At 44.5% G+C, this 27,524-nt stretch overlaps 9 protein-coding genes across 9 annotated transcripts; 2 read left to right on the forward strand and 7 right to left on the reverse strand.

Annotated features, from left to right (window-relative positions):
• Positions 1–934: 934 nt before the first annotated feature.
• BGW36DRAFT_57874 (uncharacterized protein) lies at positions 935–1,391 on the reverse strand. The gene has a single exon (XM_046222438.1). The coding sequence runs from the start codon at positions 1,295–1,297 to the stop codon at positions 1,055–1,057; it is 243 nt and encodes an 80-aa protein (XP_046066790.1). The 5' UTR covers positions 1,298–1,391; the 3' UTR covers positions 935–1,054.
• On the forward strand, positions 1,192–2,735 carry BGW36DRAFT_57869 (uncharacterized protein). Its single transcript, XM_046222437.1, has 4 exons — positions 1,192–1,746; positions 1,814–2,079; positions 2,138–2,463; positions 2,536–2,735. The coding sequence occupies exons 1-4, from the start codon at positions 1,485–1,487 to the stop codon at positions 2,573–2,575; spliced, it is 894 nt and encodes a 297-aa protein (XP_046066791.1). The 5' UTR covers positions 1,192–1,484; the 3' UTR covers positions 2,576–2,735.
• A 2,819-nt stretch (positions 2,736–5,554) lies between these two features.
• Positions 5,555–8,274, reverse strand: BGW36DRAFT_306463 (OPT oligopeptide transporter protein-domain-containing protein; the record flags this gene model as incomplete). The annotated part of the gene is made up of 3 exons (XM_046212152.1): positions 5,555–6,116; positions 6,174–7,734; positions 7,797–8,274. 3 exons carry the CDS (start codon positions 8,272–8,274, stop codon positions 5,555–5,557), a joined length of 2,601 nt encoding a protein of 866 aa, XP_046066792.1.
• A 470-nt stretch (positions 8,275–8,744) lies between these two features.
• Positions 8,745–9,745, reverse strand: BGW36DRAFT_389024 (uncharacterized protein). Its single transcript, XM_046217288.1, has one exon. It carries the CDS (start codon positions 9,502–9,504, stop codon positions 9,325–9,327), a length of 180 nt encoding a protein of 59 aa, XP_046066793.1. The 5' UTR covers positions 9,505–9,745; the 3' UTR covers positions 8,745–9,324.
• Positions 9,746–11,617: 1,872 nt separating this feature from the next.
• BGW36DRAFT_432393 (chaperonin 10-like protein) lies at positions 11,618–12,808 on the reverse strand (the record flags this gene model as incomplete). The annotated part of the gene is made up of 3 exons (XM_046221130.1): positions 11,618–11,664; positions 11,730–12,084; positions 12,158–12,808. The coding sequence occupies 3 exons, from the start codon at positions 12,806–12,808 to the stop codon at positions 11,618–11,620; spliced, it is 1,053 nt and encodes a 350-aa protein (XP_046066794.1).
• A 923-nt stretch (positions 12,809–13,731) lies between these two features.
• BGW36DRAFT_306106 (aldehyde dehydrogenase domain-containing protein) lies at positions 13,732–15,404 on the reverse strand (the record flags this gene model as incomplete). The annotated part of the gene is made up of 4 exons (XM_046212119.1): positions 13,732–13,888; positions 13,949–14,018; positions 14,093–15,294; positions 15,346–15,404. 4 exons carry the CDS (start codon positions 15,402–15,404, stop codon positions 13,732–13,734), a joined length of 1,488 nt encoding a protein of 495 aa, XP_046066795.1.
• Positions 15,405–16,539: 1,135 nt separating this feature from the next.
• On the forward strand, positions 16,540–18,090 carry BGW36DRAFT_389028 (GPR1/FUN34/yaaH family-domain-containing protein). Its single transcript, XM_046217289.1, has 6 exons — positions 16,540–16,923; positions 16,990–17,079; positions 17,135–17,235; positions 17,289–17,399; positions 17,459–17,634; positions 17,692–18,090. The coding sequence occupies exons 1-6, from the start codon at positions 16,709–16,711 to the stop codon at positions 17,845–17,847; spliced, it is 849 nt and encodes a 282-aa protein (XP_046066796.1). The 5' UTR covers positions 16,540–16,708; the 3' UTR covers positions 17,848–18,090.
• Positions 18,091–18,905: 815 nt separating this feature from the next.
• Positions 18,906–19,727, reverse strand: BGW36DRAFT_411425 (uncharacterized protein; the record flags this gene model as incomplete). Its single annotated transcript, XM_046219171.1, has 1 exon — positions 18,906–19,727. Exon 1 carries the CDS (start codon positions 19,680–19,682, stop codon positions 18,906–18,908), a length of 777 nt encoding a protein of 258 aa, XP_046066797.1. The 5' UTR covers positions 19,683–19,727.
• Positions 19,728–20,725: 998 nt separating this feature from the next.
• Positions 20,726–26,489, reverse strand: BGW36DRAFT_465503 (OPT oligopeptide transporter protein-domain-containing protein; the record flags this gene model as incomplete). The annotated part of the gene is made up of 6 exons (XM_046222299.1): positions 25,975–26,489; positions 23,592–25,941; positions 22,667–22,699; positions 22,409–22,598; positions 21,171–21,685; positions 20,726–21,104 (listed from the first exon to the last, which is right to left on the reverse strand). The coding sequence occupies exons 1-6, from the start codon at positions 26,105–26,107 to the stop codon at positions 20,726–20,728; spliced, it is 3,600 nt and encodes a 1,199-aa protein (XP_046066798.1). The 5' UTR covers positions 26,108–26,489.
• Positions 26,490–27,524: the final 1,035 nt, after the last annotated feature.

Genomic DNA, 27,524 nt, shown 5'->3' on the forward strand with positions numbered 1-27,524 from the left:
CAAGTGGCCCGAAGGATGCCGGTCGTGGAGGTGGATCGGACCATAGTTCAAGTGATGTCGGCTCTTCCCCAGTCAGGGTCCCCTATTCGACTCCACCGAGTCGCTGGCTAGCCTTTCTCCGTAGAGCATAGTTTAATTCAAGCCTCATGTTGCTAGTCCTCCCAGCCTTCCTTAACTCTGTCAGATAATTCTTCTTATAAATCTCCTTCACTATCATTTTTTTTTTGCCCAATAGTGCCACCGAGCGGAGGCAACGCGCCTTCTCTACACAATAATAAATTAATTCTTGACTCGGGCAGGATCATCCTTAAAATTACGCGGTACTGTCTATGAAGTGTACGCGCAAGCCGCAATGTGACACTTTACACCGAACCTTGAGCGGAATTCATCCGGCTCATGACCACGCCTCTTGTTATCAAAACCTTGCGTCCATCAATCAGCCTGGGCTTATATTCCTTCATGGCTGACCTATGAGAAGAATGCAAAATGAATAGAAGTTGTGAGTGGAAAGATGAACGACCCATCACATGTATAGAGAAGACATTGGAGCTAATTCACATTTTTTCTTCAGCTTTCCGAAATGAATACTCTTATAGAATAAATGGTCATCAAATCTCTCATTGAGATGGCAAAATATACGCCATGATTGTTTGCTACTACTTAGCACGCATATTTCTTCCCATCGAGAACGGTGACGAGCGACCCATACAGTTGATGTCGAGATTTCGGGCTCTTTTCTGCCACGATCTACGTTCATGTTATTGGAGGGCTTTTGCCCAATGATATTCAATGGATGAACGGTAGGCTGGCCCATTGGAACATTTAAGATCAGGTAAGCAAGCGCCAGGGAGCAAGCGAAGCCTATCCCATCTTCAATTTAACCTGGCATATTTCGCAGATTACTCACTTCTTAAAGCCGTCTCAAGATTCGTGATTCTACGCAGATACACTGCGATCCACTGCATCCGATCAGACTATGCGCCGATTGTCGAACTATTTTTGCCTACCCCCTTTGTCGCAGAAGAGTCATTTATTTCCGTTTAATGGAACGAAACTAGTAATTGACACGCATAACCGCCGCATGGGCGGTAGGCTGGACCCTATTCGAGCGATTGCATCCACTGTTGATGATACTAGGCGCAGGATGGGGCCATGTGGCACGGGAGCACGATAGCGTTCGCAAATGGGGAACTATGCTTCTACACCCTATTCTATGCATGCATATGCATGAAATTGTGATATGACACGCAATAATTAGTTTCAGGGAGAGGAGACATGAGGCTCTCATAGCAGACATACTCAGACAAGAGAAGAATATGTGCTTGAAAAATATTATATAAAGGGTGGTAAGGTGCCGAATTGTTTCTTTACCACATTCAACTTTTAATGCCCAATATTCATTTAACCTTAATATACATTCATTTTTTATTCCTTTTTGTTCCTGCCAAATTCAATTTATATTCATCTCCTTTGAGCGAAACGAAATGACAGAATCCGAAGCACACATTAACGACATTGCCGATATATTCAGTCGCCAGCCGCGCATTGCGGCGGTGAGAACTTTCGAAAATCTCGCTGTTAGATACCTTTTGCATCTCGAAACTGAGATATATGAAATTGAACGTCTTGTTTTGGAAAGATCGCCACGCGGTGTTCAGTCTGCGACAACCTCTTCAGTCAATGTCTCCCCCGTCAGCGACAGTATTCCAGCATATGAAGATGTACGTGAGAAGCTCAAAGAATACCGTACGTCCTGGTTACCTTATACCATTTTCACATGGCATAATATCGTGTTCTAATTGCGATTCTACAGAAGAACTTCTCCTACGTGTTGTTGAAATATGCAGGCTTAAACACTTGGATCATATTGATGAAAAAAGTTTGACAAGCTCCTTAGAATATTTTCTAACAAAACCATGCCGTCCTATTCTAGAAAAAAGACTTGATTCGTTGAAAGAGAACGCAGACTTTGTGCGTGTTTTGGCAAACCACGAGCCCACCCCAGATTGGTTCACGCGACGGATGATACACCTACTCTTCTGGCTAGCCCGCAGCAAGGCAGTCAATGGCTTCTTTGAGGTGAGGGGTCTGTTTATTCTGCTTTACTATCAAGCCTAACAGATACGAATTAAACAAGTCTCTCGCGAAATGTCTTAGAGGAGCTCTGGAGAAGGTCTTGCCTAAGAGTTGCAACTCGCGGATCTTTAACGAGGAAAGCCCCAAAAAACCGTCCGAGGAAGAAGATTTTAGTACCTCAAACTATGATCGTCTTATCAAAATTGTCGCCGTAACAAACATCCTCATAGTATCACTTCTGAATGCGGCAGCATTGTTTACTCTGAATGAGATTAAGAACAGCAAAGGCCGGATAGGGGCAATTCCAGCCTTTTCCTTGCTCTTTTCTCTGGCAGCTTTGGTGTTCGCGTCTACCGACACTGCAATGATTTACACCTCTACCGCTGCGTATGTTTACTCTAATTTCAACGCTACCTATGTCACATAACACTAACTATAAATTACTTAACTTACAAACAGATACTCGGCTGTGTTAGTCGTTTTCATAAGTATTAGCTAATTAGCTTTGTTTCTGTGGCATTCACATTCCATGTCCGTGACATGCGCAATGTATATGAATATTCCCTTTGTCTCTTTCAAACCCTGTATTACATGCAGTGCTCCCAACATTCACATGACTCGCACCTTTCAACTTTTCTTCTACACCGGTTGATTGAATAGGACGCGGTGTGGCTAGTCTCTACTCTGAATTTGGACAGTGCTCTGTAGAACAATACCGGGATCCTTGAAAACAGCGTGATAGCTGGCTATTTGCGTTTACACTCTTTTCGATGTTTTTCCATTCTCAACACGTGTATACTCTATACTATCTTTTGCTTCTCAATTTCTGTATTTATTATTCGTTTCAAGAAGAATTACTGTTGTCCTGTTCTTTAATTCTCGAGTAATCCTACCAGAACGAGGGAATGCAAACGGAGTAGGATAATTCGAATAGCATTGTCTAACTTTACCCACCGAATCAGCTTATCTTCAAGTACAATGATACTCTAAACCACCCCCGCGCCACCGCTTGCCACTTCCTTCCCGTATTTTTTGGGTAGATTCTCGAAACTTTTCATATCTGTTTCAATTAAGCTGTATCGGGCTGCGGGCGTCCAAAGATGAACCCTAAAACATATAACCAATTGCATGTTGCTAAATGTCAATTTATATAGGACAATTATAACGTTGTAGTTATATTCACTCGTGTTATACGTATGAGCTGAGATCTACAATCGTCAATTCTAGGCTAATTCATTAATAACGCTCGAAAGCTGGAGGATTTAGATAAATAAATTTGATGTTTCGGCGGTGGTCACTTAGATTTACTCTTTTAATTAACACCATCCTCCGATAAGAGGGGCCTCTTTGCTGTATGAATGTCCAGTTTAGGATACCGCGATAGTGGCTTGTTTTTCTAGACTGTTCAATATGTTCCAGGAGCTGCTTAAAAGCCTCTTCATTTTGATCGGTTTCCCTTCTTCCTTTTTTATCTTACCATCCTTGGTCCGTCTTCCAATTCGACTCGGGAACAGGCACATCAATATCTCATTCAAGCACGCATTTCACCAACAGCCTGATCCATTTTATTCCTCAAAGATGTTTTTCAAACCCGCTACCTTTGCTCTCCTAGCCTTGGTTGCAAGTGCATCTCCAATTGCTCCTGTACCTGATGCCAAGTAAGACTTGTGCATTGTCCTTCTATCAGCCTCCACCAGTACATGCAAATCTCTAGCATCATTTCCATCAACAGTGAAGGCGTGGCAACATACTACTATCAGAATGGCAGAGCCGGTTCCTGAGGCGCCATTCATAGTGACAATGACTGGATCGTCGCTATTTCTGAAAACGCTTACAAGGTTTCCGATTACTGTGGTAGAAAAGTGAGCATCAAGAACACCAGTGGCGGCCACTACAACTCCGGAGTTGGATGCACTGTAACTGCCACTGTTGCTGATTCTTGTGCGGCTTGTAATGCCAATCACTTGGATCTCTCCACTAGACTGTGGTCCTATCTTCATGGTGCCAACGACATGCAGCAGGATGGTATGTTCAATATCGAATGGTACGCCTTTTCTATCGCATGGGCAAACAAGCATGGTCACTACCCCTTCAATCTAGGTATTTTGAGTAATGCGATTGTTTATGGACTTTGGCATATTTGGAGACCACTGAAACTTTCAGTTATTTGCTCCTCATCGCATGTCTCTTCATTATCAATGTAGCGAGGTCCTAACAGTTGACATTAATCCAACCGAACTTTCACTCTAACGCATACTTTTGTATAATTAAGTACATTTTAATACTAAATAGTTTTGTTTACTGATGCAATGTATAGTTTCTCACCACATCAAGCCCAGGCTAAGTTCAGAAGAGAATTGACCTAGCTATAGCTGCAAATGGTCGTTAAAGGCATACCGAATCTGGGCGCTGATACAACAGTTGGTCAAAGTTTGCATATACCTCGGGAATCTCTTTATCAACTTGTCCACCATTTGATAGGGTATTCTGTTACCGAGTCCTAAAGGAACCAGGCGTTGCTAGACAATTTCCATTTTGGGAAAGTGAGGATTCTGGCACAATTCGGTGAGACTGTGAGAGACGGAGGTTAGCAAAGGCTATTATTGGTTAAAAGAATCAATTTGAATGTCTCAGTCGCAGCTGCTTGGCATGATCCTACACAATGAATTTTCATGGCGCTTTGAGTAAACTAACGACCATGACGAGAAGGAGGTGTTGAAGATCTAATGCCAAAGCATTGACGGAGTATTATGCAAAATAGTGATTTGAATACTTGATTCAACAATAAGCTTTTCAAATTATTGATACCACGGGTATCCACAATTTCAAACTTGATACGATGGCTAACTGTTCTATCAAATCGATATCGAACAGTACGCCATGATGAGGACAGGTTAGCCACAACATAGCTTTCGCCTAAGAAACTATCAACAATACAATCTCGAGATTTTCGGGGCGGATGAATCTCGAACCCCCTTGAAAATTACTGTGTCAAAGCTGGTAGCCTTGCGAGCTGTCGACTGGAACGCCGACGCGATGACGTTTAAAGGTTTTTGAAAGCTATTTATAATGCTTCACAGCTCGTTTACTATTAGGGGGACGTTGAAATTGTTTAGCTAGGAAGTGGTATTGGATTATGGAAACTGAAAGATACTAACTAGTCACGTATCAGCAGCGTTCCAGGTATACCAGGTATTCTATACCACCAGGGAAGCTAGTTGGCTTTGGGAGCCGTTCATGAAATGCTTAAACAGTGGAAAGGTGAGTGGTGACCCTAGCACTTTGAATATGACTGGTGAATTTTCGAGTACCGACTCTGAATGTCACTCACATTGACTCACTCAAAATCTCATCATTTGAAAGTCATTGCTAGTCATGAACCATTTACTATTTTTTTGGTTAAATATAGATTAATTTGATCACAATAGGAAATGTGCAAATTCTAGAAGGGATCACCACAATTTCCAAGTTGAATAAACTATGGAAACATCCCCTTCTCAGGTCCAAAATATCCCCTGGTAGGAATAGAGAGAATACCCACACCGCTGCTATCAACGCCCCCAGAGCTTACCTTATTTCCCCACCACGACAATGACCTTGGATGATAGTCCACGGCGAAGAAAATAATCAACGCACATATTGCCACTCCAGCCGTCAGTGCAGCGGACAATACGTAGTTATACTTTTCCCACCACGCAAGTCGGTGTCGGGGGAGCCAATACATGAAAACAAAGGACAAGATCAAACCCGGGGTCTTGTACGACAGGTTTGATGGTGCCCAGTGCTGAATGCCTTGAATGATTAGAATTGGATTCAACCACAGTAACGACGCTACAAATGGAAAGAGTGTTCGATCTAATAACTCAAAAGTGTTGGGTCGGAGTCTCAGGCGAAGCTTTTCCCGTACACCGGGGAGATATTTCGGCCCGTAGCCCTGGCCGACGAGAAAGATCAATGCAACGGCAAACCCAATAAGGAAACACCATTTGAAAAGGGGGTATAAAGAGTTGAACATGCGATTTGAGCCTAGTAAACCCCACCTAGAGAATATATTGTCAATACGATCATTCTTCCAGGGTAGAGATGGCGATACTTACATTAGACTGCTAGTATAAAGAGGATAGCCATCTCCGGCACATGTGAAATGGCTAGGCTGGTCAGATGTACACAGACCCTGCACGTTGTTAAGAATAAAGTCCTGCGTCCCCACAGCCACGAAACAGGTAATTATGATAGTGCCAATCTGGCTTCGAAAGACAGCTCGAGGGGCTATTTTGCAATAATGTGCCATTTTTTGATCTTGTACGTAGTTGTCTCCGTATCCGGCAAGAGCCCAAGAACCAAGTGTTTGAGCGAACATAAATGCATTCGGATTTTCAGGCAATGCAAATCCCGTGATGATCTGGATTAAGGAACCCAGACCTAAATTTGTACCGGTTGTGGCGGACAGAAATGACAGGGGTACAGCGAAGACTATGTTGATTCCGATCATCAAGAAGGTAACCCACACAGGAGTATCGAGCGGGTAGATTTGCAAGAATACAATAGACACTATGAGGGCCGCCAAGAGGATCAAAATAAACCACCAATCTGGTACTTCCTTATATTTGGACATGAGTCGGCTGTGTACGTCCATGGCGCCTTCGTAGTTACCCTTTCCGCGCCGAAGACCCTGGTAGAAATCTATGTACGCTTGCTTCATCGTCTTCCACTGGTTTCCCATGATGTACAAAAAGTAAACAGGGTAAAAGGCAAAATTAGCACCAACGGTCAAAATATATCCCGCCGAATAGAATGGCGGAGAATATCCTTGATACAGGGTCTCGTTGAGATGGTTATTGACAACCACCTTCGAGACGTTGTAGCTTGTACCATCGTTTGCAAAGGCGGAGGATGAGTTGATTGGCAGGTAGGCAGTGTTGTACATATTGGAATAGTAGATGCCGAGAATGATGAAAGCGCCGAGCACACTTCCAAAGTACATTGTACACGTGCTAAAGAATGGCTGGGCGAGAGCGGCATATGATGATGTGGCCACATTCCAGTCAAATGTCGTAATAGGGTTAAAAAGCCCTAGACCAGTAATTGACCCTGTAAGAATTGCTAGAGTGACATTTTGAGGCGAGATCCATGTCATCCAGTTAAAGGTGGACAAAGCAGTAAACAGATACCCTGGCAACCAGTAGTACAGTATCATGCAAAACGTCACAGTGTAAAAGAACCGATATCGAGAGATTGTCCATCCATAAATATTCTCCTTTATTTCAGGCTTGGTCAAGGCACGATTCATGGCAATTATTGGTAGAACTGTTGGCCACAATGCCTTCACCGGGTATACACTGAAACGCCGTAGGTAGCCAGCAAATCCCATTCCCATGAGCTGGACGAACAGGGTCAGCATCAACTGATACCCGAATGTGATGAAGGTTTCGCCGTAAAACAGGGACGATTTCTGGACGAGTATCATTGTGTAGCTGTTTGTAGTGTAGATAGCAATGTTAAAAGTGATCGTAGCAAACATTTGCTCTTTGAAAGTCCAAGGACCGGGGTTTAACGAGTGGCGGATCCCCATAACTGTAACACCCCAGTCGGGAAGAACTAATTCAAGGAATTTTGCGCAGGGGAACAACAATATCTGAATGACTGAGCCGGATAGTCCTGGGAATTTAATCAGCATGATAACAACAGTGGCTAACGAGCAGGCGGGTATCATAATATACCGATTGAAGGGAATCTGCTGTTGAAAAAAGTGGCCATGAATGTTCCAATGACGGCCCAACCAATTCCCAGAAAGTAGGCGCGAATGGTTTCAATAGGGACATCTGCGTTGTCCATAGGGTCTGTAACAGCACGGACTCCGGGATATGGCGATGAGTATCGCATCATGGTTGCATCTATTCTTAAATCACGCTCGTAAAATTCTCCGTATAATTTCGGACCTTGCAATAGTCGCTTCATTCGCTCACGCATATCAGACGGAAAGTTCCAATCATCAGCATGGAATTCAAGAGACTCGTGAATGATAGCTATGGCTTCCTCCTCACTCATTGAATTGATTATTCCAAGAATATAATCTCCCTCGCCGTTGGGAGCTAGTTCCTCAAGCAATTCGTGTGGAATCTGGTCTCCGATGCGTTCAGCTGTCACATGCGGTTGGATCTTTTTCTCAGGGTCAGGGTCAAAGGTGTCCGGGGCCATATCATCATCGTTGATGATATCCGCGAATCTGGACATTTTAATTGAAAGAGGAAATCTCCTGAAACTTCCTTATATATTTTGATTCAATAATAATTATCGTCGTATATGATGTTATCAATTGATGCTTTTGTTGTTTTGACTATAATGCGGATAATTTAGAAAGACCGTCTGAACGAAACCCAGGGAAATGAAAGTAATGATAAATACATGAGTCGGGGCGTAAGGCTAAACAAAGGTTACATTTTCACAATCAACATGGTTAGAAAGGATTCCGGGTTCCTCACATCCCCGCGTGCCAATGGACGGGCGAGTAACACCAAAACGCGGGGAAATGCTATCTAGTTTATCTTTTGAAGTGTTAGTTTTCCTGCGAGTTACCTCGTGATGCCGATAAGGTTAGGCGGCTTCATCTGCCATAATTAACCCCAACCTAGGAAAGGGAAAAATGTGGGTATTAATCTATTTTCCCCCAGGAGACGAAGGGAATGTCTCAACGACAACGTTGTCAATTTCAACGTTAATTGATATGAACAGTCCACATGCCAACGGATACTGCAAGGAGGCGCATATCTGGAGCTAATGGCCTTCGCCCATCATGGGGGTGTATGAAGTTCGCACCAATTGCATTGTCGATTTCATCCTGGTAGTTGTTTATCTACTTCAACGGACTATAATAAAAAGGAGGGGTAGAGGAATTAGTCCTCCGCGTAGTCTCAATTCACCTTAGACTCTTTAGACATTAGTTTCGCTTCGACTCGGCTAGTGGGGTGTCTGTCCTGTCATGGCTCTAAGCTGGATATGGACAATAAACTTGATTATACACACATATTCAGCTGTTGAAAAAAACCTAGTAAAGACTTGATTTGTTCCCACATGCATTATTCGTGGAATTCCCCCTTTATCTCTTGTCTCTAAAGCCTCTAGTGCAGGTTTTGTGTTCCTTTGGCCACGCGATTGCCGCAGACTACGCGGCCTGTGCCTGTGCAACGGTCTGATTGGCTGGATTTTAATCGCTCCCTCTCGTTGGCTGATTGGACGGCCGGAAAATGTTCAGATAAGAAACTGCTTGTTTGACTCGTTTTCCAACAGGAACTTTGTATGTTGGCTGTCTCGAGCCATCAGGTGCTTTCGAGGGGAAACATTATATACATGGATCAAGCGATATTTGTTCATTCGAACTATTGATGTACATGTAGTTTTGGGGTTTCTATGAGTGATGTCGGACCTCATGCACACATTGTATTGTGTACTCAATGATAGATATATATTGAGCCAGCAGCTAGCGACCTCTCTTGCTAGCGTGACGTTATTTGAAGAAGAGATTAAACGTATGTCTACTAGTGAAACAGAACATTCCAGACAATCGGAAGAGCTTGCAGCAAATCACAAAGTTATTGTTATCTGGGTGTTACACATTTCATACTCAGGACATATATTTGAAGCTAATAAAAAATGGAATCACATGCCAGGCTGCCTGAAAAACAACAATCACCCAATCGGACATTGAAATCAAAACTTATATTGATAATTCATCTAAGAATTGTTAACTGGCGAAGTCATGCTTGAACAGAAGAGATTCCCCCAAGTACTGATTAACCTCATAAAGAATGTCACCAAATTCACGAAATCTCAACTGAACCGAGTTATTGACGTCTCATTCTCAGCTCATCAAAAACCCCCTAGGTATAGGCCCATCAAGTGAAATACAATTTCTTCCGATGAAACAAGAGCAGAAGAAAGAGCTAAGAATTGAGAATGTTCATATGAAGGACGATAATGGAAACGAGAAAGACAGCGCAGTGTACCTTCTCTTCAAAGTGCAAGACACAGGGTATGGCCTAACTGAGGATGAGATAGAAAACCTCTTCACTAGATTCAATCAAGTGTCCCCTCGCACCCATTCTCAGTATGGTGGAAGTGGATTGGGTTTATTCGTCTCAAGCCAGCGTGTTGAATTGCACGGCGGACACATTGGCGGTAGCTCTGCGGTTGGTCAAGGTAGCACATTTGCATTTTATTTACGTGCACAGCGATGCATTCCAAATCCAAGAGAGGAATTCAATCCTATTATGAAAACCGAGCACAATTCCACAGCTCTGGCACAGAGCACTGTGCCTGTTATTCCCCAAAGGTTCGGAAACAAGCTGGCTAGCAGTGGCCAAATTAATCATTCATCGAAGCCCTCCTCTGCTGATATCGCAGATGAAACCCGAAAATCCTTCTCTAAGTGGCACGTTCTCATCGTGGAAGACAACGAAGTTAACCAACTAATTCTCACTAAACAAATTGAAAGACTTGGTTGTAATGTCCCTTGTGTCAGTAATGATCAAGAAGCTCTGGACTTTCTCAAAACTACCATACACTATGCCGAAGCTGGAAGAGAATATATTGGAAGAAAGGGTGACGTTGAAGGCAAAAGCTTTTACTGTCTTTTTGATGGATCTCGAAATGCCAGTCATGGATGCTCTGACATGTGTACGCAATATTCGAGAGGCGGAAAACAAGGGCTTTTTGATGAAACCTTTACCTGTAATTGCTGTTATGAGTAATACTCGAAATGAACATTCAATCGCTGCAAAGGAGTATGGCATGGTAAGTTCAATAGTTCTCGCGGCTCTTATTCGGATGAATTTCTCACAGCCTTCAGGATGATATAATCTTTAAACCTCTCTAGGTTCACCACCTAGTGCCAAAATTAGAGTCACTCATTTAACCCGAATCTATACGCGGATAGGTGAAAAGTACACTTAGGTTTTGTCCATGTTTGGTTTTGATAGTTTGGGCTCAATTGGATAGAGTTAGGGTTAGAGTCCATCTCCTTGGAACGTATGTTTCAAACTTTTGAGTAAATTTAGATATACAAAAGTGTCGTACTGCTCTATTTTGTTATAATGAATCGATATTGTTTTATGGACCCTTAGAACTAAATCATAAAATTGGTGTTCATATAAATAATCGAATGCCGTTTGCGAGGCGCGCCAATGCGCAGCAATATAGGCTGCAGTATTGGACAAGACCGGTTTAGAGGGAATATGAGTGAGACATCTGGAAATACAAGAATTACTACGGACAATGCAAGACCAAATAAGAACTCCGTGAACAGGATTACATAAACCTATGGGAAAAAACAATTGTTACAAATTCCTAAATACGACGGGTGGTTGCTAATGCAAATCTGGTAGTCTACCCAGCGAACTTGTCGAATTGGAAGAAAGCAATGACTTCGATATAACACTTTTGAATATAGTGCAGAATTTACTAGCCCAAATATCAACCTGTTCCATAAGATCCAGTTAAGCGATCTTGAAGGCATGGAAATATCCCAAAGTATACGTAGAGCAGCCTAATGTGGCATTTCCAGCACATAGCGACCTGCAATCTTGCCTTGTTCTATAAAGAACCATATTAGTAATCAGTTTCGATTTAAAACATGCTTTAAGAATGAAGAGGCTTACCCATCAATTCATAAACTTTGCCTAGTTCCGATAACGGAACTGTCTTAAAAGGCGCCTTGATAAGACCTCGAGCAAAGAAATCGATTGCTTCATCTCCGTCCTGTCTGTTACCAACATAGCTTCCTTTAATGGTGATCATGCGCACGACAGTATTGAATACGGGAGCTTTAAGAAAGGCATTGGCTGGTAGACCGATTGCCACAATGGTTCCACGTGAGCGAACATAGTGTGCGGCTTGTTGGAAGGGTAGTTCCGAAACAGCAACTAGAAGGACGGCATGAGGACCCAAACCATCCGGTGTGGCCTTTTGTACATCCTTGACTAAGTCTGTAGATTTGGTGAAGTCGACGTATGCCTAAAATACAGCCGATTTATTAGTAACTGAACAAAAAATAAACCATTGCTTTTGCGCCTCTTTTTTGCCATACCTCTGCTCCTAGTGCTTCACACATAGACCTCTTCTCCTCTCCGCCGTCAATGGCCACGATGCGAAGGCCCATTGCCTTTGCATATTGCTGGGCAAGTGATCCCAAGCCGCCTCCAGCTCCCACTATTGCCACAGTTTCTCCTGGACGTGCTCCTGATTCTTTAAGCCCCTTGTAGACTGTAACACCAGCGCAGAGTACTGGGGCAATGGCATCCAACGCCACATGTTTTGGAATTTTAGAAACATGTGCGGCTTTAGCAATGCAATACTGTTGGAAGGTTCCGTCGGCTGTATATCCAGACAGTAAAGCTTCGGCACATAGCGGCTCGTCGGACTTGCGGCAGAACTCGCATGCTAGGCAGGATCCATTAAGCCATTTGACACCAGCATGATCACCGACTTCAATACCAGTGGCCAAGGCACCCTTAGCCACAACAACCCCAGCACCTTCGTGACCACCAACTAGAGGCAGTTTCCGAGGAAGAGGCCAGTCCCCTTTTACCGCATGCAAATCTGTATGGCAAACACCAGAGTACTTGATGTTTACGAGAACCTCGTCCGGACCTGGCTCTCGCACGGGAATCTCCTTATAGACCACCTTCCCATCGTCACGCTCCAGGACCTGGGCCCATTGCGTCTTTGGAATAGACATCCTGAATATGCGTCAAGTAGCTTAAATGATAAGTAAATGAATCAAATTATTGAACCTTGGAAATTGGTAAAGTAGTTCGATCAAAGCTAATGATGTCTTTTGTGTTCGTTGATTTTGTTGTCATTTGGTAGGAATTTTCTGCTCTTTTAAACTGTAAAAACAACAATATCTGGCTCTCCAAACTTATCCCTTTCCCCGCAAAGCTAAGATAATTCCTAATCAGGAAATCCGGACTTCTTTCCGTTTCAGGTCCGTAAAATACTGACATGCGATGTAAAATACGGGTCCCCCCGCACAATCGGACGACCGGAGCCAATGGCATATCGTAAACTCTAGCCCCCTTGCGAAACTGACCTGCCATCTAATTCAATAGCCAATTAGATCTGAATCGTTGTTAGGATCAGGTGACACGTCGCTTTCCGGGGAAATGGGTGGAATGGTCTTGCATTCTCCTCGCTAGAGGATTTTGTCGTAATATTCCTTGTCACCGATAATCCAATGACGGCCCAAGCTCATCTAAAACAACATGATTTGGCTGATTTCAATCGAGAAGTAGGGTCCAATTATCGTGGTTACCGGGCTACCGGATCTGTGATATCTGGCGACGGGGAGATGAAATCTGACAGATTTCGTTTTGTCGCAGCCAGGCGTATGGCACGTGGTGGTGGTATTGTTGAAAATGGATATCGCTCGGGGAGGAGGCACCGTCCTTGATACTTCGTAGATTAGTTTATGTGTGTGCAATTTATTTTACATAGTATCTTAATGTAGGCAAACAGAATTTTCAGTATTCACACCACCAGCACAGTTCCAAAGGAGGATAGAGAGTGTAATGCTGTACGTTCATAAATAATTAAATCCAAATTATTTCAAAGAAGATCTTTAGAATTCAAACCTAAGGGAATTTTACTTGATTACTTCTATCAAAATGGAACATTTCCTAGATAAACACGGACAGCTTTGATCTGAGTGTAATTCTCCAGAGCGTACGACCCCAATTCCCTGCCTAGCCCGGACTCTTTAACGCCGCCAAATGGAACCTGGTAATGTAGCATGTTGTAATTGTTCACCCAAACCGTTCTGTCCATACTGCGTTAGAATTTCTCTTGAGATAATCTCCAGAAGGGGCATGTTTCTTACCCAGCTTTGATTGCGTTAGATACTCGCAAGGCTGTGTTCAGATTTGTTGTATGAACAGCAGCCGCCAATCCTATAATCGACAATAAATTATTAATAACCCGAGAATAAAATAAAAGTACTCAAATACGGGCTTAGCACGCGTACCGTAGTTGCTATTATTAGCAATGCGAATTACATCATCTTCGTCCTTGAATTTCTGTACTGTGCAAACAGGACCAAAGATTTCTTCCTTGACGATCTTCATATTTTCGTTGACGTCCGAGAAGATTGTAGGCTGAATGTAGTATCCCTGATCGCCGTGGCGAGCTCCACCAGTTACCACAGTGGCGCCATCGTTCTTGCCAGTAGAGATGTACTCCATAATACGTTCAAATTGCCGCTGAGAGACTTGAGGACCTTGAAAAGTTTGCGGGTGAAAAGGATCCCCAACTATATTCTGCTCAGCTCGTTGTTTGAAGCGAGACAGAAATTGATCGTAAATTGACTCATGCACAAGAATACGTGATCCGGCGCAGCAACACTGGCCATGATTGAAATAAATGCCAAAATTTACCCACCCAATAGCATCATCCAAATTAGCGTCTGGAAACACAATATTTGGGGATTTGCCTCCCAATTCCAAGGTAACCTTTTTCAAATTGCTCTTTGCTGCCGCTTGCATAATGGTGCGACCGACAAGAGTTGACCCTGTAAAAGCGACTTTGTCAATATCCATGTGGGCCGATACGGCTGCACCGGCAGTATTGCCAAACCCAGAAATTATATTTATCACCCCAGGAGGGAAGCCTGCCTCCTTCACTAGTTTGGCAGCAAACAAAGCTGATAGAGGAGTTTGTTCAGCCGTTTTCATAACAACAGTGTTGCCCGTGGCTATAGCAGGTCCGATTTTCCATGCCCACATCATAAGTGGGAAGTTCCAAGGAATGATTTGGCCACAGACCCCGACAGGTTCATGACGAGTGTAAGTAAAGTTTTGAGAATCAGTATCGATAGTTTGGCCGTAGATCTTATCGGCCCAGCCACCGTAATAGCGGATGCAACCAGCCGAATTTGTAACATCTATTTTTGCCATGCTTACTGCTTTTCCATTGTCAAGGGCCTCTATCGCGGCTAAAATATCAATATCACGCTCGAGAAGATCAGCGAGCTTGGTCAACAAGCGGCCACGTTCTGTTGGAGTCACTTTGCTCCATGGCCCGTTGAATGCTTGCCGGGCGGCCTTGACAGCTACATCGACATCGGCCGCAGTGCCTTCATGCACTGAAGCGATTGTGTTTTCGTCATGAGGGTTCACAGTAGTGAAGGTTTTCCCCTCAATTCCCTTAACGAACTCATTGTTGATAAATCTGGTTGGGGGTTTAGTTAGCTGAGATAGGCGAATGGCCACAGGAACTTACAATCCCAACGGCTGTTCGTAAGTGACAGTTGGAGTCTTGATAGTCTGGAAGAGAGCCATTGCGACAGAATATTGAGTGTTTTGAAGCACGAAAGTGAAATAGGTAACAAGAGTACGAGCTTGACTTTGCAAATAATCTTAAGCAATTAGACGGACAAGTGGGCATTATCGCTACAAAAACCCTGGGGTTTTAACACCATGTAATGGATGGCAATGACAAATGTCTACCCCTTTGGAATGGCAACCGGACAAAAGGACGATGAAAAGCCGGGATAGAAAGAGGGGTGCAAAAATATTCTAAATATCGATTTTCTTTTTCGAATCGTCATACTATCAACAAACGTGTTCACCAATTTGGCTTGTAAATAACCTGTAAGTGTGCATCAACATAGGGCCATCCAAGCCAAACGTGTAATATGCTGTAAAGTGTACGACTAGTAGCTGAACTTTGAAAATTATTCCCGGTCAAAAGGAAGTCAGAAGATTATCAAAATTACGGAAGGGTTGGGGTCTCGTAAGAATTCCTTGTCCCCGGCATGCCGATTTGGGAATACGATGATCGACCCGTCGTATTTACAGCCAAGCAGAGCATTCATTGGCAGGTACTGTTCGGTGATTACAATTTACTCTCGTGCTAGTCGACAACATCTAGCCAACTAGTTCTTTATTTCTACTCTGGAGTCCATATACGGGGTATGTCCGAACATCCAATAGGAAAGTGGCCGAGTGTCACAAGAAACACGCTAACAAGCGGGGGAACACGGAAGCTTTGAGTTCTCGAATCCTTCGGGATTTGATAGAAAGAGATGAGTTGAATCTTCTTCGTAATTACTGAATTACACGGGGCTTGCCACCCCCGCTGCTCCACTTCGTATGGGGTAATTGAAGTATACGATCAGTACGATGCTGTCTTGTGGTTCCCCTAAATGTGCATTGCATGATTCATGAAAGGAATATAACGATGGCCAAAGCTTTGTCCTTAGTGTACGTTAGTCGAGGTTTATGACTAGTGTCTGTAAGAGCCACATTCGCTCTCATAATGCGGCCAGATGTATTTTTAGTTAAAAATAGATTCAAATGCAATCAAAATGCCCAAAAATGGTAGTAAATTACATCCGTTTGCCCGGCTGAAATGCGCCCCTAACACTGCAATGTTCATAGGAACCCCTAGATTCATCTGAACTTGTTGTCGACACTATAGTCAGGATATCTACAATATATCAATTAGTAACATGGCGCTTCCCAAGATCTTTTGCTCCTGCAAATCTATCTAAAAATACTACATCAATTTTCCTGAATCCAAGAAACCTCCCTCGCTTTTGTCTATTGTTGTTTTCAATACTCCCGCAAGTAATCTCACTATCATGTCTTCTAGTTCTGAAGAGAAACCCAACCTTTCCCACGGCCATCCAGAGCCCTACACCGTTGAACACGAAACCTCTCGTACTGATGCCATACGGAAAATCAGAACAGCCGGTAGCATTTCCATCGACGCTGAACTTTTTGAAAGACTGTACCTGTCACCGAAGAATCAAGTGAAAGGACAATTAAGATCAACACTTGGAAATCCAACTCCTCTGTAATGGTTACCATTTTTGCTGGTCGGCTTATCCCATGGTCATGATTCTAACCTGTTTATATTTAGGGGCTTACTTGGGTTCATTATGAGCTTGACGCCTCTATCCTGCCAACTTATGGGATGGCGCGGCTCTGGAGGTGGTGGGGCATCTATCGTGTACGTTTGACCTCTTTGGTGAAATCAAACAAACCGCTGCTGAAAAACGATACAGTGGGGTGCTATATTCAATGGGAGGTGTTTTGATGGTCCTTGGCGGACTTTTGGAATTCGTGTTGGGAAATACATTCCCGTTTGTGGTATTTGCTGGTTTTGGTTCGCTCACCATCCATTCAGTCAAGTCTAGACGGGACTAACAAGAAGCATAGGTGGATTTTGGCTTGCAACGGCTATATCACTTACGCCATCTGCAAATGCCAGTGGTGCATTTACAAGCAGCGCTTCGGGAACACCCAGTCCCGAATTTTATAGCTCATATGGCAAGCTCTCCAATTGACGATGTAACCAAATATTCACTTGCTAACGATTGACTAACCAGCTTTCTTCTTTGTTTTCATGGCCCTTCTATCATTAATCTTCTTGGTATGTGGTATTCGGACAAATATCATGTTTGAGGTAGTGTTCATGACTCTCGTTCTGGGATTCACTTGTCTCGCCGGAGCATATTGGCAATTGGCCAATGGAAACGCTGATATAGCTACTAAAGTGCAAACCGTAAGTAAGGTTTTAAAATTTTGTTTATTTGCTACTAACATTCTTGTTACAATCCAGGCGGCAGGCGCATTTCTATTTGTATGTTCCATGGCTGGATGGTACCTGTTTTTCGTTCAGATGGCAGCCAGTGTTGATCTACCTTGGAATCTCCCAGTCGGAGATTTATCTCGAATAGTTAAGGGGAAGAATGACGGACATGATGAATCTGTTTAATACTACCACACGCACATGCTATGGTATCAATAACTGATGAGCCATGCGGTATATTTATGGCTTTTCCAACCTATTGGCTTTTGATGCCGAGTGTTCATTAGGCAGGTTTTTGGATTACTTAGAACTCCTTCTCGGAGTCCAAATATCCGCTGAACAACTAAAATGACGTTCTGTTCTAACTCAATTCTAAAATTCAATATAACTTTAATGGCAAAATATTCCAAAGATCTCACACTAAAAGAACCAAAATAGTATCATTCTACCTACTTCGTGCAAGACGTACTTTTTATAATTTCCCATATCCTAATAAGCGACTGCATAAATCGAAAAAGCCAATTTTGTCCGTGTTGCTTTCGTGAAGGTGTAGAATAGTTTACAGATGGGATCTGTCAGACCAGCATATGGACCGGTATTGAATGGTAAATGGGGTGAATTTTAAGATATAATATAGTTTACACGCAGAAAAGACATTCGAATATATTTGGAAAGTAGTATAGCTTATACTCCTTAAATTTTGATGCAGTTGATATTTGAAAACTTCGCTCCATTAACTAATGAATACATACATCGTAACCGGGCCGAGTTCCTGTTGCCGCCACCGACATCCGTAACGTTACCCCTGACTACTAACCTCAGAAAAAATTAGTGGGCTTGGATGGTGAATATCTGATCCCTTCGAACCTATGATCTAGTTTCTGTCTAAGCTCAGACTTTTGATTTTGTTTTAATAAATTTGTAGTGTTGTACCGTAAGATGTGCAAACGGAATTTAAAACGAAAAGTCAATCGCTAGTTTTCTACTTTCGTGATTTTCGATGTCCTCATCACGAGCATAAATGCCAAAATAGAAAACCACGCAAGTTCTCAAACGATCGGGCGTCCTATCAGAAAAGCATAATTTTTAACAATTTGAATTTGAATCAACATTCACTATAATAGCCGTCCGTTGCGAACCCAACTGCCTTTTAATCATACACAGAATACACTTTCGTTGGATACTTATTTAACACGCCGTGCGTGTCATTGTAACACACTATCATACAGAGCCAGCTTCCTCGCTCATGCAGGTAACTCACTCAGCTGTTCACTCTCACCTTCCTTCTTTCCTTTGGGTGGTTCAATAGTAGCCAGCGATATCGAATTTGGCGCTTCTACCAACGGGGTCCTGACATTTTCGGCTGAATTATCCTTTCTTTGAGCGCTGTACATGTATGCTGTCAGTGAAGGTTCTTCAATATCTCGCGACTTTTGTTTTTTGCCATTCTGGGACCCCCGAATTCGATTGCGATAACGAAGGAAATATGTAACTATCCCGGCAATAATACCGATAGCACCAAGTCCAACTCCAACACCTATGCTAGCTTTGGCACCGGTAGAAAGCCCTGACGAGCCACTAGAGCCGGAACCTTTCGAGCCACCTTGGTTTCCTTTACCACCACTGTTCCCACTATTGCCACCGTTGCCACTGTTATTGTTGTTGCCGCTATTTCCACTGTTACTGTTGGACTGTCCATCGCCGGCTTTATTGTTGGATTCTGACGCTTTATTGTTTTCTGGGAATAACGTGACATCTTCTTGCACTCGAGTGTATTTCTTGGTGTTTGACTGGGGCTCATCAGGAAACGTTTCGTCGGTCTGGACGACATATGATTCTGATTTTCGTTCTGATAAAGTGGCCATCACGCAATTGCCGTCGGATTCGGACCCTGAAGATACGATATAGCTGTTTGTCTTGCTATAGCATAGATCCTGCGGGGCATCAATTGCGACCACAGAACCAGATAAACAAAATACGTGGCATAGCAAGAGAAAGTGGATGTAGGGTCTCCCGGCCATCTTCGTCAGAATCGAATGCGTCAAAGTTATGACGCCCACGACAAGTAATCTAACCGGTAAGGTTGGTAACAAATAAGAGTCAGAGAGGAAAAGAAGAAAAGGGGGAGGGAAAACTAAACATTAGGATAGTCTGTAAATAATATAGATCCGTCAAAGCGTTCGTTCCCTGTGCACTCAAATGCTACCATTTGTAGATCACACATTATCATTACGTATCCCGAAATTTCAACCCACCCAGGAGGAGGCAGTGCATTATTTTTCCTGATTGGAGAGTCATGGTCAAGCCTTCTAGCTCTCTTCAGGGTCGTTTAGTGTGCCGATCACTGACGCAAAGCTGTGGAGAAGAGGTAATCCTTTCCCCGATTCAGCTAATGGCGGATGTCGCTCACAGCCGTTTCCCTCCAGCATCGGCATAGTCCACATGTTATCGTGCACTTTCTCAGCCGTCCCAACACTAAGAGCCTCCATAATTTCTTAATATAACATGGGGCGCAAAGTTAGAATGGGAGGCTGTTCTCAGATAGCCAATCAACATGCAAGGGGAGTACGGGGAGTACGGGGAGTTACTGATCGCTAGATTCCTGAAGAAAAGAGTTCATAATACTTCGATTCAAGAGACAATAATAGTAATAATAAGGTTCATATTTTCATATCAGATTTAAATTGGCTATTAGTTTTTTAAATTTTTGTAGAGCATAATATGTATGAATCGATATTCTCGATCGGATCAATTAATGCATCTCCGAGAACGTAAACATTTGAAATATAATAATGCGAGATGGAATATCAATTGATATTTCAATCTGGTGAAAAGAATTATAATTAGAATGTACGATAATTAGAGGTCCCTTATGTGTTCGTGTTTTAAACACTCTAATTGATCGCAATATTGAAGAAAACTGCATCGACTTGACAGACCGAGGCTCAAAGGTTAAGACATCGAATGAAATCATAGCAAATCCTTAGCCACAATGCTCCTCCAGCATCTCTCAGGGGAACTTACTCATGTTGCGCTAGATTGCCCAGCCTCAAGGTCTCCCCATCTAGGATGGCTGCGAGTGAGGCTTGATAACACCAATACCTGCATATGCTACATTAACTGGGCTTCTCGAAGCGCTTTGGACGATAGTATCATTGTAGCCTGCAGAGTAACCCGGCTCTATAAAGTTGCCGAAGTTGCAGTTGAAGAAGTCATCCTCGGTGAACAGTGGAGCTACAACTCTCTTGATGAAGCCATTGTATAACTCTGAGTTGTCGAGAAGAAGCTGACGGATCTGTCCGGGCATTACATCCAGAAGATTTTCAACGACCCAGCAGCCAAGTCCTGCTGGGCCTGCAGCCAACTCTGTTAAATTGACAGATAAGAAAAAGGGCACAAAATTGTTGACAGATCCTTCGTTGCCTCCCAGAATGCGTGGATTGCTCAAGAACGGTTAGCCAGCCTCAACAAATGCCTAGGGAAGCGTGAACAGGGTGCCGCGGCAATACCAATTCGATGGGAACGTTTCATTCAGGAAGAAAGGTGCAATATTATCCCAGTCCGCATTTTGGTCAGTACCGTTAGCAAACCCTTCATAGACAAAGACGCGCTCGGCATGGGAGACGGTAAACCAAATCGCAGCAGCGTAGAATACCGGGTTGGTGGCGCGAGTTGTCATAGCGGAGGCCATAGCCCTCAGCCTGTGTCTCAGCTCCAAACTGGCCTCCATGTCTATCGGCAATTTCCACATATTCATTCCATCTCTGCAGGATGAAGTTTGCGTTATTTCCGAAGTATCCTCACGGGTTATGCTTCCGTCAATCTCGAAAACACCATGTGAGGACATGCCAGGAGCAAGGCCCAACGTGTTAGGTACGCGCGAGCCTGGCCCTCCAATGCTGTAGATACCAGTGAGTAGGTCACCACCGGCAAGGAGTACAAGTGCGGAGAGGAAGACCGAAAGTTCGAAACTGAAGCCATATCCAATCTGGAAGGCGTTAGCTACCTCAGCAAAGGTGGTAATCTGAATACATTTTCGGTCAGCAAAGAAGTCAACAACAGTGTGTGGGTGAGCCTCACCCCGTCACGACTGATATATCCATAATTGGCAAGCGCATTTGACGCGGGACAACTTCCTCTAACGTCTGTAGCGATGTAATAAGTGCTATAATACTACAAACTAACGTCAATGTTCTAAAGTGACAGAGTAGTATACAAATTGAATCATTGTGATATTGACCGTAAGCAATGCTGGTTTAACCCATAAATTCAATCCACTTCGTACTACAAATTCTACGCTATCACGAACCAAGAGTGGAAGTGTGATTCCCATTCATCATATAGTGTACCGGCAATTCATTGCTGACAACATACCCTTCATCACAATCAGTCCAGGTTACTTTGTTCTGGGCCTCATAAAAGTCATCATACTAGGGTCTAACGCCTTAGCCAGAGTAAGAACGCCTCCACTTGGATGTAGGGCCTCCTAAGGGCTACGACACGTCGCGCCCTCGCATGTCTTTAGAACCAGGAGCACTGCATCAAATCGATTCTGGAGTTGATTCATTGCTACTCTGAGAATCTGTGTGCTGTTCGAACCGTTTGTGCTATTTGTGTACAGATTGGACATTTGGAATGGGTCAACCTGTCGAGGAATTAGCGCTAGGACGAGAAACATGATTACATCAAGGGTGGTATATGTTGGTAGGATTCTGAATATGGGTGAAACATGGGAAAGGTTACTCACACTCATATCATATACTTCATGGTCACCCTCACACCAGACCGAGTAGTACAGGTTATAGTTTTCTCCAATGATACACATCGCCTTGTAGGTGTTGTATTTATCAATAAACTTGCTGTTCTTCTTATTTGATACCACTCCCCCGTGCTCAAACTGGACGTGCGATGGCATATGTTTTGATGCAGTATTGTACCTGCTGAAGCGCTAGATGGAGAGTGGAATCGTCTTTAGCCAAAGTGTAGAGGGAGGCTGCTAACTTACGGGTCATGGTCTGGATGGCGGAGAATCTGATACCTAGTCGAAGATATCAGCCACCATCAGCTACTACATATATATATATATATATAGGTAAATCGTAGCCATATTTCCATGCGGATATCGCTAGACGTACAGACTGGAATAGTCCATATTCCCACTCCTAGGTTCTGGCGCCGGATGACGCTTAATCGACCCCAACCTAATGATGTCTTGGAAGTATTTACAATTCTACATGCATGAATTCCAGCAATGAAAATTCAATTTATTCAACTTTGCATGATATAAATTAAATTACTTCTCTTATTTATTTTAATAGAGAAAGCAATTCATCACTTTAAACAACATTGAACAAATCCGGTTCCAATCAATGAGTTGGTTCATGATCTCAAAAATATATAAAAAAATCACCGGGGATCATTTGATATTGATAATTGATGCATCAGTCACTCCAGACATTCAATTCAGACAAAAAATCAATACCTTTCTTCTAAATCGCATTAGTCCAGTCCAATGTCTAAGAATAGTAATAAAAACCGAAAGACCAACAACTTCTCAAAATAGAAAGTGGTGCTCGAAACGCCTCCAGATCTAGCTGGCCCTGGCACCGGCCCCCACGATCCGTTCCAACATTCTCCTAACAAGAGTGAACTACGATTCGCCGACCATCTCGAGACATTCGAAGGAATGTTCGGTACAGCTACTATCTCCAACACGCTGAAGTTTGTTTAATGGCAACATCAATTAATGGGGAATGCAATACAACAATTTGAAGCAAGATTGAATGCATCTACGTTGTGCTACGGTGAAATGTAAGAACAATATTAAATCATCATCATTATTAACTATAACAATATTCCTCCCAGAGGATCTCGAATATACCACCATATCAAATGATATATCACTACCTATTTAATTCCCAACTAATTACCAAGTAGCAGGACCGAACTTCTCACCAGTCACTTGAATAGCGCTATACGAGGCATCCAGAGTGTTGGCGGCAATGTTAGTACCCCACCAGCTCGTCATCTCGTAGTTCCAAAGCTGGAGAGCAACAAAGATGAGGATGGTACACAGGGCAAGACCGACATCCAAGCCAGCACTGAACACGTAGTTGTAGTACATCCACCAGCCACGCCAGCGGTCCTTGATCCACTTGTTGAAGATGAAGCCTACAATGCCCCAGGAAAGATAGTTAAGAGGGGTGGCAGGCGGGATAAGACCGGCACCACCGAAGATGATGGGAGCGTTGAGGTAGCGGATGGGAGACTTGGGCCACACACGAGCACCAATGTAGACGAGCACAGGAAGGATAGCACCGGCAAGGAAGAACCAGAGCATGGGGGAGTAGGTAGAACCAGGGGAGAAGATACGCTGGGGTCCGATGGCACCCCAGATGATGGAGGCGTTGAAGAAGACGCGACCGTTGGGACAGCTGAAATGGTTCACCTGGTCTTGACTGCACACATTCGAGATAGCTCCCAGAGCCCAGTTCATGACGCCAATCTGAACAATGGCTGTCCACAGAGTAGCAACCATTTGTGCGGAGAAGGTGACACGTGGTGGAACCTTCATGTAATGTCCGAGCTTCATGTCCTGGCAGAAGAACAGACCCTGCAACATACCAATATAACCATATGTCTTGAACAACATCATGGCCATTGGACGACCGGGTTGCATGTAACCGATAATAAACTCGGTGATGACATTGAGACCAATCTGGATATTGGTAGTGGCCTGCACGATACCAATGGGAATAAACCAGACAATGGCAATAATAAGAGCAACGAAGAATGCCCACCAAGACAGGTGAGTGGGATAGCCAAGGCAGATACCAAGAGAAATACCAATCATGGCCAGCAAGATGGCGCCGTACCACCACAATGGAACGGGATTGAAGCGGGACATCAGACGAGCATGAACGTCTTCTTCCTCCTTGCCAAAGTTCTTGAGACGAATCCACAGCTCCTTACCGTGGAATAATCCGGTGTGAACAATCACGGCGATCATAGTGGCAAACGACAAGCCATAGCAAATGGCAAAGGTTGTGGACAAAAATAGAGGAGAGTAATCCTTGTACTTTTGCAGGTTGAAAGTACCATCGGCATTCAAAATATTGGCAACCTTATACGGGCTGCCAGTGTTGTCGTAGCTGTTGGAGTCACTGATGGGCAGGTACTTGGCATAGAACAAGCCCTTGAAGTGCACACCCAAGACGACAATCCAGTACCAGCAGAACATACCAAGCAAGGTATTTGCGATACCGAACCACGGCGAGATCAAAGGGGAGAAGTTGAAGCCCGAAATCTGGGTCCAGTCAAAGGTCATCGGGATCAGAGACAGGCCTGTCCAGCCACCGAAGAGCTGATTGATGACCACGTTGTTTGGCTTGATCCACGTCACCCAGGCAAAGACACTCAAGAAAGGAGCGATATAGCCGGGGAACCAGTACCAGACAAACGAGGCAATCATGGTGTACAAGAACAGACGGTACTTTCCAATCCTCCAGCCACTGGTCTTGGACGGGTCGGGACTGCGATGGTCATGCAAGGCAGTGAACAAACTGGCGTTGATGAGGTTCTGGGGCCAGATCATGGCGGACGGTTGGACCAAGAAACGGGTGAAGAAACCGGCAAAGCCGAAACCAATCATCTGGGTGGAAATGCACAAGAGCAGTTCAAAGCCCCAGCCGTAGCGCTGCTTGTAAAAAGCACGCTGAGCCAGTAGCACGTCGGTGGCATAGGCAGCACCGCCGTTGAAGCTGGCGTTGGCCATGAGGACAGTAATGGTGTGCTCCTTCTTGCTGAAGGGGCCGGGGTTGAGATTGCACTTGATACCAAAGAACGAGAACTCCCATGCGGGGAGCCACATCTCCCAGGCCTTGCCCAGCGGGTATGCGACGACCTGGGCGACGTAGCTGGGAATGACAATGTATGGATTGCGCATGGAGAAGAGGGTGTTCAGGCCCGAGCCAACGGTGGCCAGGATCAGGCCAATGACCCATGCGCGAATGGTGTTGCTGTGGCCACCCTCGTCGTAGTTGGGCACGGCCGCGCGCACTTCGGGGTAGGGCGAGTTCTCGAGGAGCTCGGCGGCGATGTCGACCTGATGGGCACCATCGTGGCCTTCCAGCACCTCATCAATCTCGTCGTAGACATCCTCGGGCAGATTCGGGTCCCATTGGTGCTGCTTCTTGAGGTTCTTGACGTGCTGGATAGCCTCCTCAGCGTCGCTGATGTGCACGCCAGTGGCGGCAGCCACGGTAGGCTCGGCGACCTTTTCTTGCAGCGACTCAGTCATGGCTGATCACTAACCCAAATCCTGTATAGGAAGAAGAGGAGAGGAGAGAAGAGAAGATACATCGACATGCGAACAAAGGGAGGAGAGCGGTTCATATATGAAAAGAGCGGCTGGAAGGGCAGCAGGGACTGGTGGGGGCTCGCACATGCTGCCCTTGCAACTAAGCTCCTACTTAATTAGCTCGATTGTCGCTCCGACTGCGACTGCGACTGTACTCGGCCGCTGCTCGGGATGCGGCATTGTCATTGGAGGCTGCACTGGCGAGGACGTCCGATCTGAAGCTGTCATTGGCGCAGCGTGGCCTCCTTCCTAATTCCTCACGCGAGCGCTCAGATCGATGTAACCCCATGCAGGATTTCCAGCTATAAATGATATTAAATATTAATGAATCGGCCTCATCCGAAGATAACGCGCGCGGACCTGGGGTAGGCCCACCGCCGCAACCATGTCACGCCACGCCACCGCCTTTGCACCATCAGTGGCACAGGTGGTTCGGATGGGATGCGGCTCTTCCATCTCTGCTATATCTGCTGTGGCACAATTAAATAAGAATCATCCTCAAAGCTTGCCTGTATGACCCTTCCCTTCCCATCCCTCATCAATGGTGTACTGTACCACCCCCTGGAACTTTCTTCAGAACGGGCTTGCCGCAATCGGCTAGCTAATCAGAGCACGGAGCCAAGTGGGGAGCCGAGTCTGTGCTGCATCCGGCCAATGAAATATACCAGCGATAGCCTGCCGCGCCAATAGGAGATGCAAGAGAACGCCCCCCTTGATAACGAGCCTCGTAAGGATTGGCCGACCAGCCTCGACAGCCACAGTCTAACCCGAACTAGCAAGTTGCACCGGAGAGTCGAGGACCGCCGATAACGTGCTTGGCGTTGCGTCTGCCACCATATAACTGAGCTGTACAAAGAACACGGTAGAACACGCTAAGCTATATTATTATTTACTATTATTAAATTTCTAATAAAGAGGACAAGAAACAAGCCGTGGCTTAAACCCAATTGACCGCTGCATTTTTGGCTCGCCAAGAGAGTTTGCCACAACCGCAACCTTGACTTAATTGCTGCCTCGTGACCGCCGTGCCTGCACTCTAACTAATCATGATTTAGCATTTGTGAAAGTTTACTGGTTGGCTGGTCGGCGCTGCCTCGGCTAGTGCGTCTCCAGGTCTTCATTGTGCAATATCAATAGCAAACCGACACGTTACATGGACAAGGCAAGGAACCACGCTCGCGTGTGCCACGGTGTCTTAGTGTCTAGTGTCTAGTGCCTAGTGTTCTGTATTCAGTCAATCAGATGCTTGCGTTAGCAATCGATTTGGCCCTATCAGTCCTATCAATTGGTACGCTGGTAGACGCTCGCTTCGATCCTGCACTAGACCCGCTAGTTCCAGATACTCGCTCTGCGAAAACAGCCAGAAGCCAAAGCTTCAATGTTTTAAGCAAAAGCGGCGTGGTTGCGCGCGGGGTTACGAGTCAAGACTGTCAAGCCCGCAAATCTCTCCTGCCTTATACAGCTAGCACTATCCTTTATTATGCAAACAAGAATCGTTCCGATT

Source organism: Talaromyces proteolyticus, assembly GCF_021365285.1.
Source record: "Talaromyces proteolyticus strain PMI_201 chromosome Unknown BGW36scaffold_13, whole genome shotgun sequence".
Lineage (NCBI taxonomy): Eukaryota > Fungi > Ascomycota > Eurotiomycetes > Eurotiales > Trichocomaceae > Talaromyces > Talaromyces proteolyticus.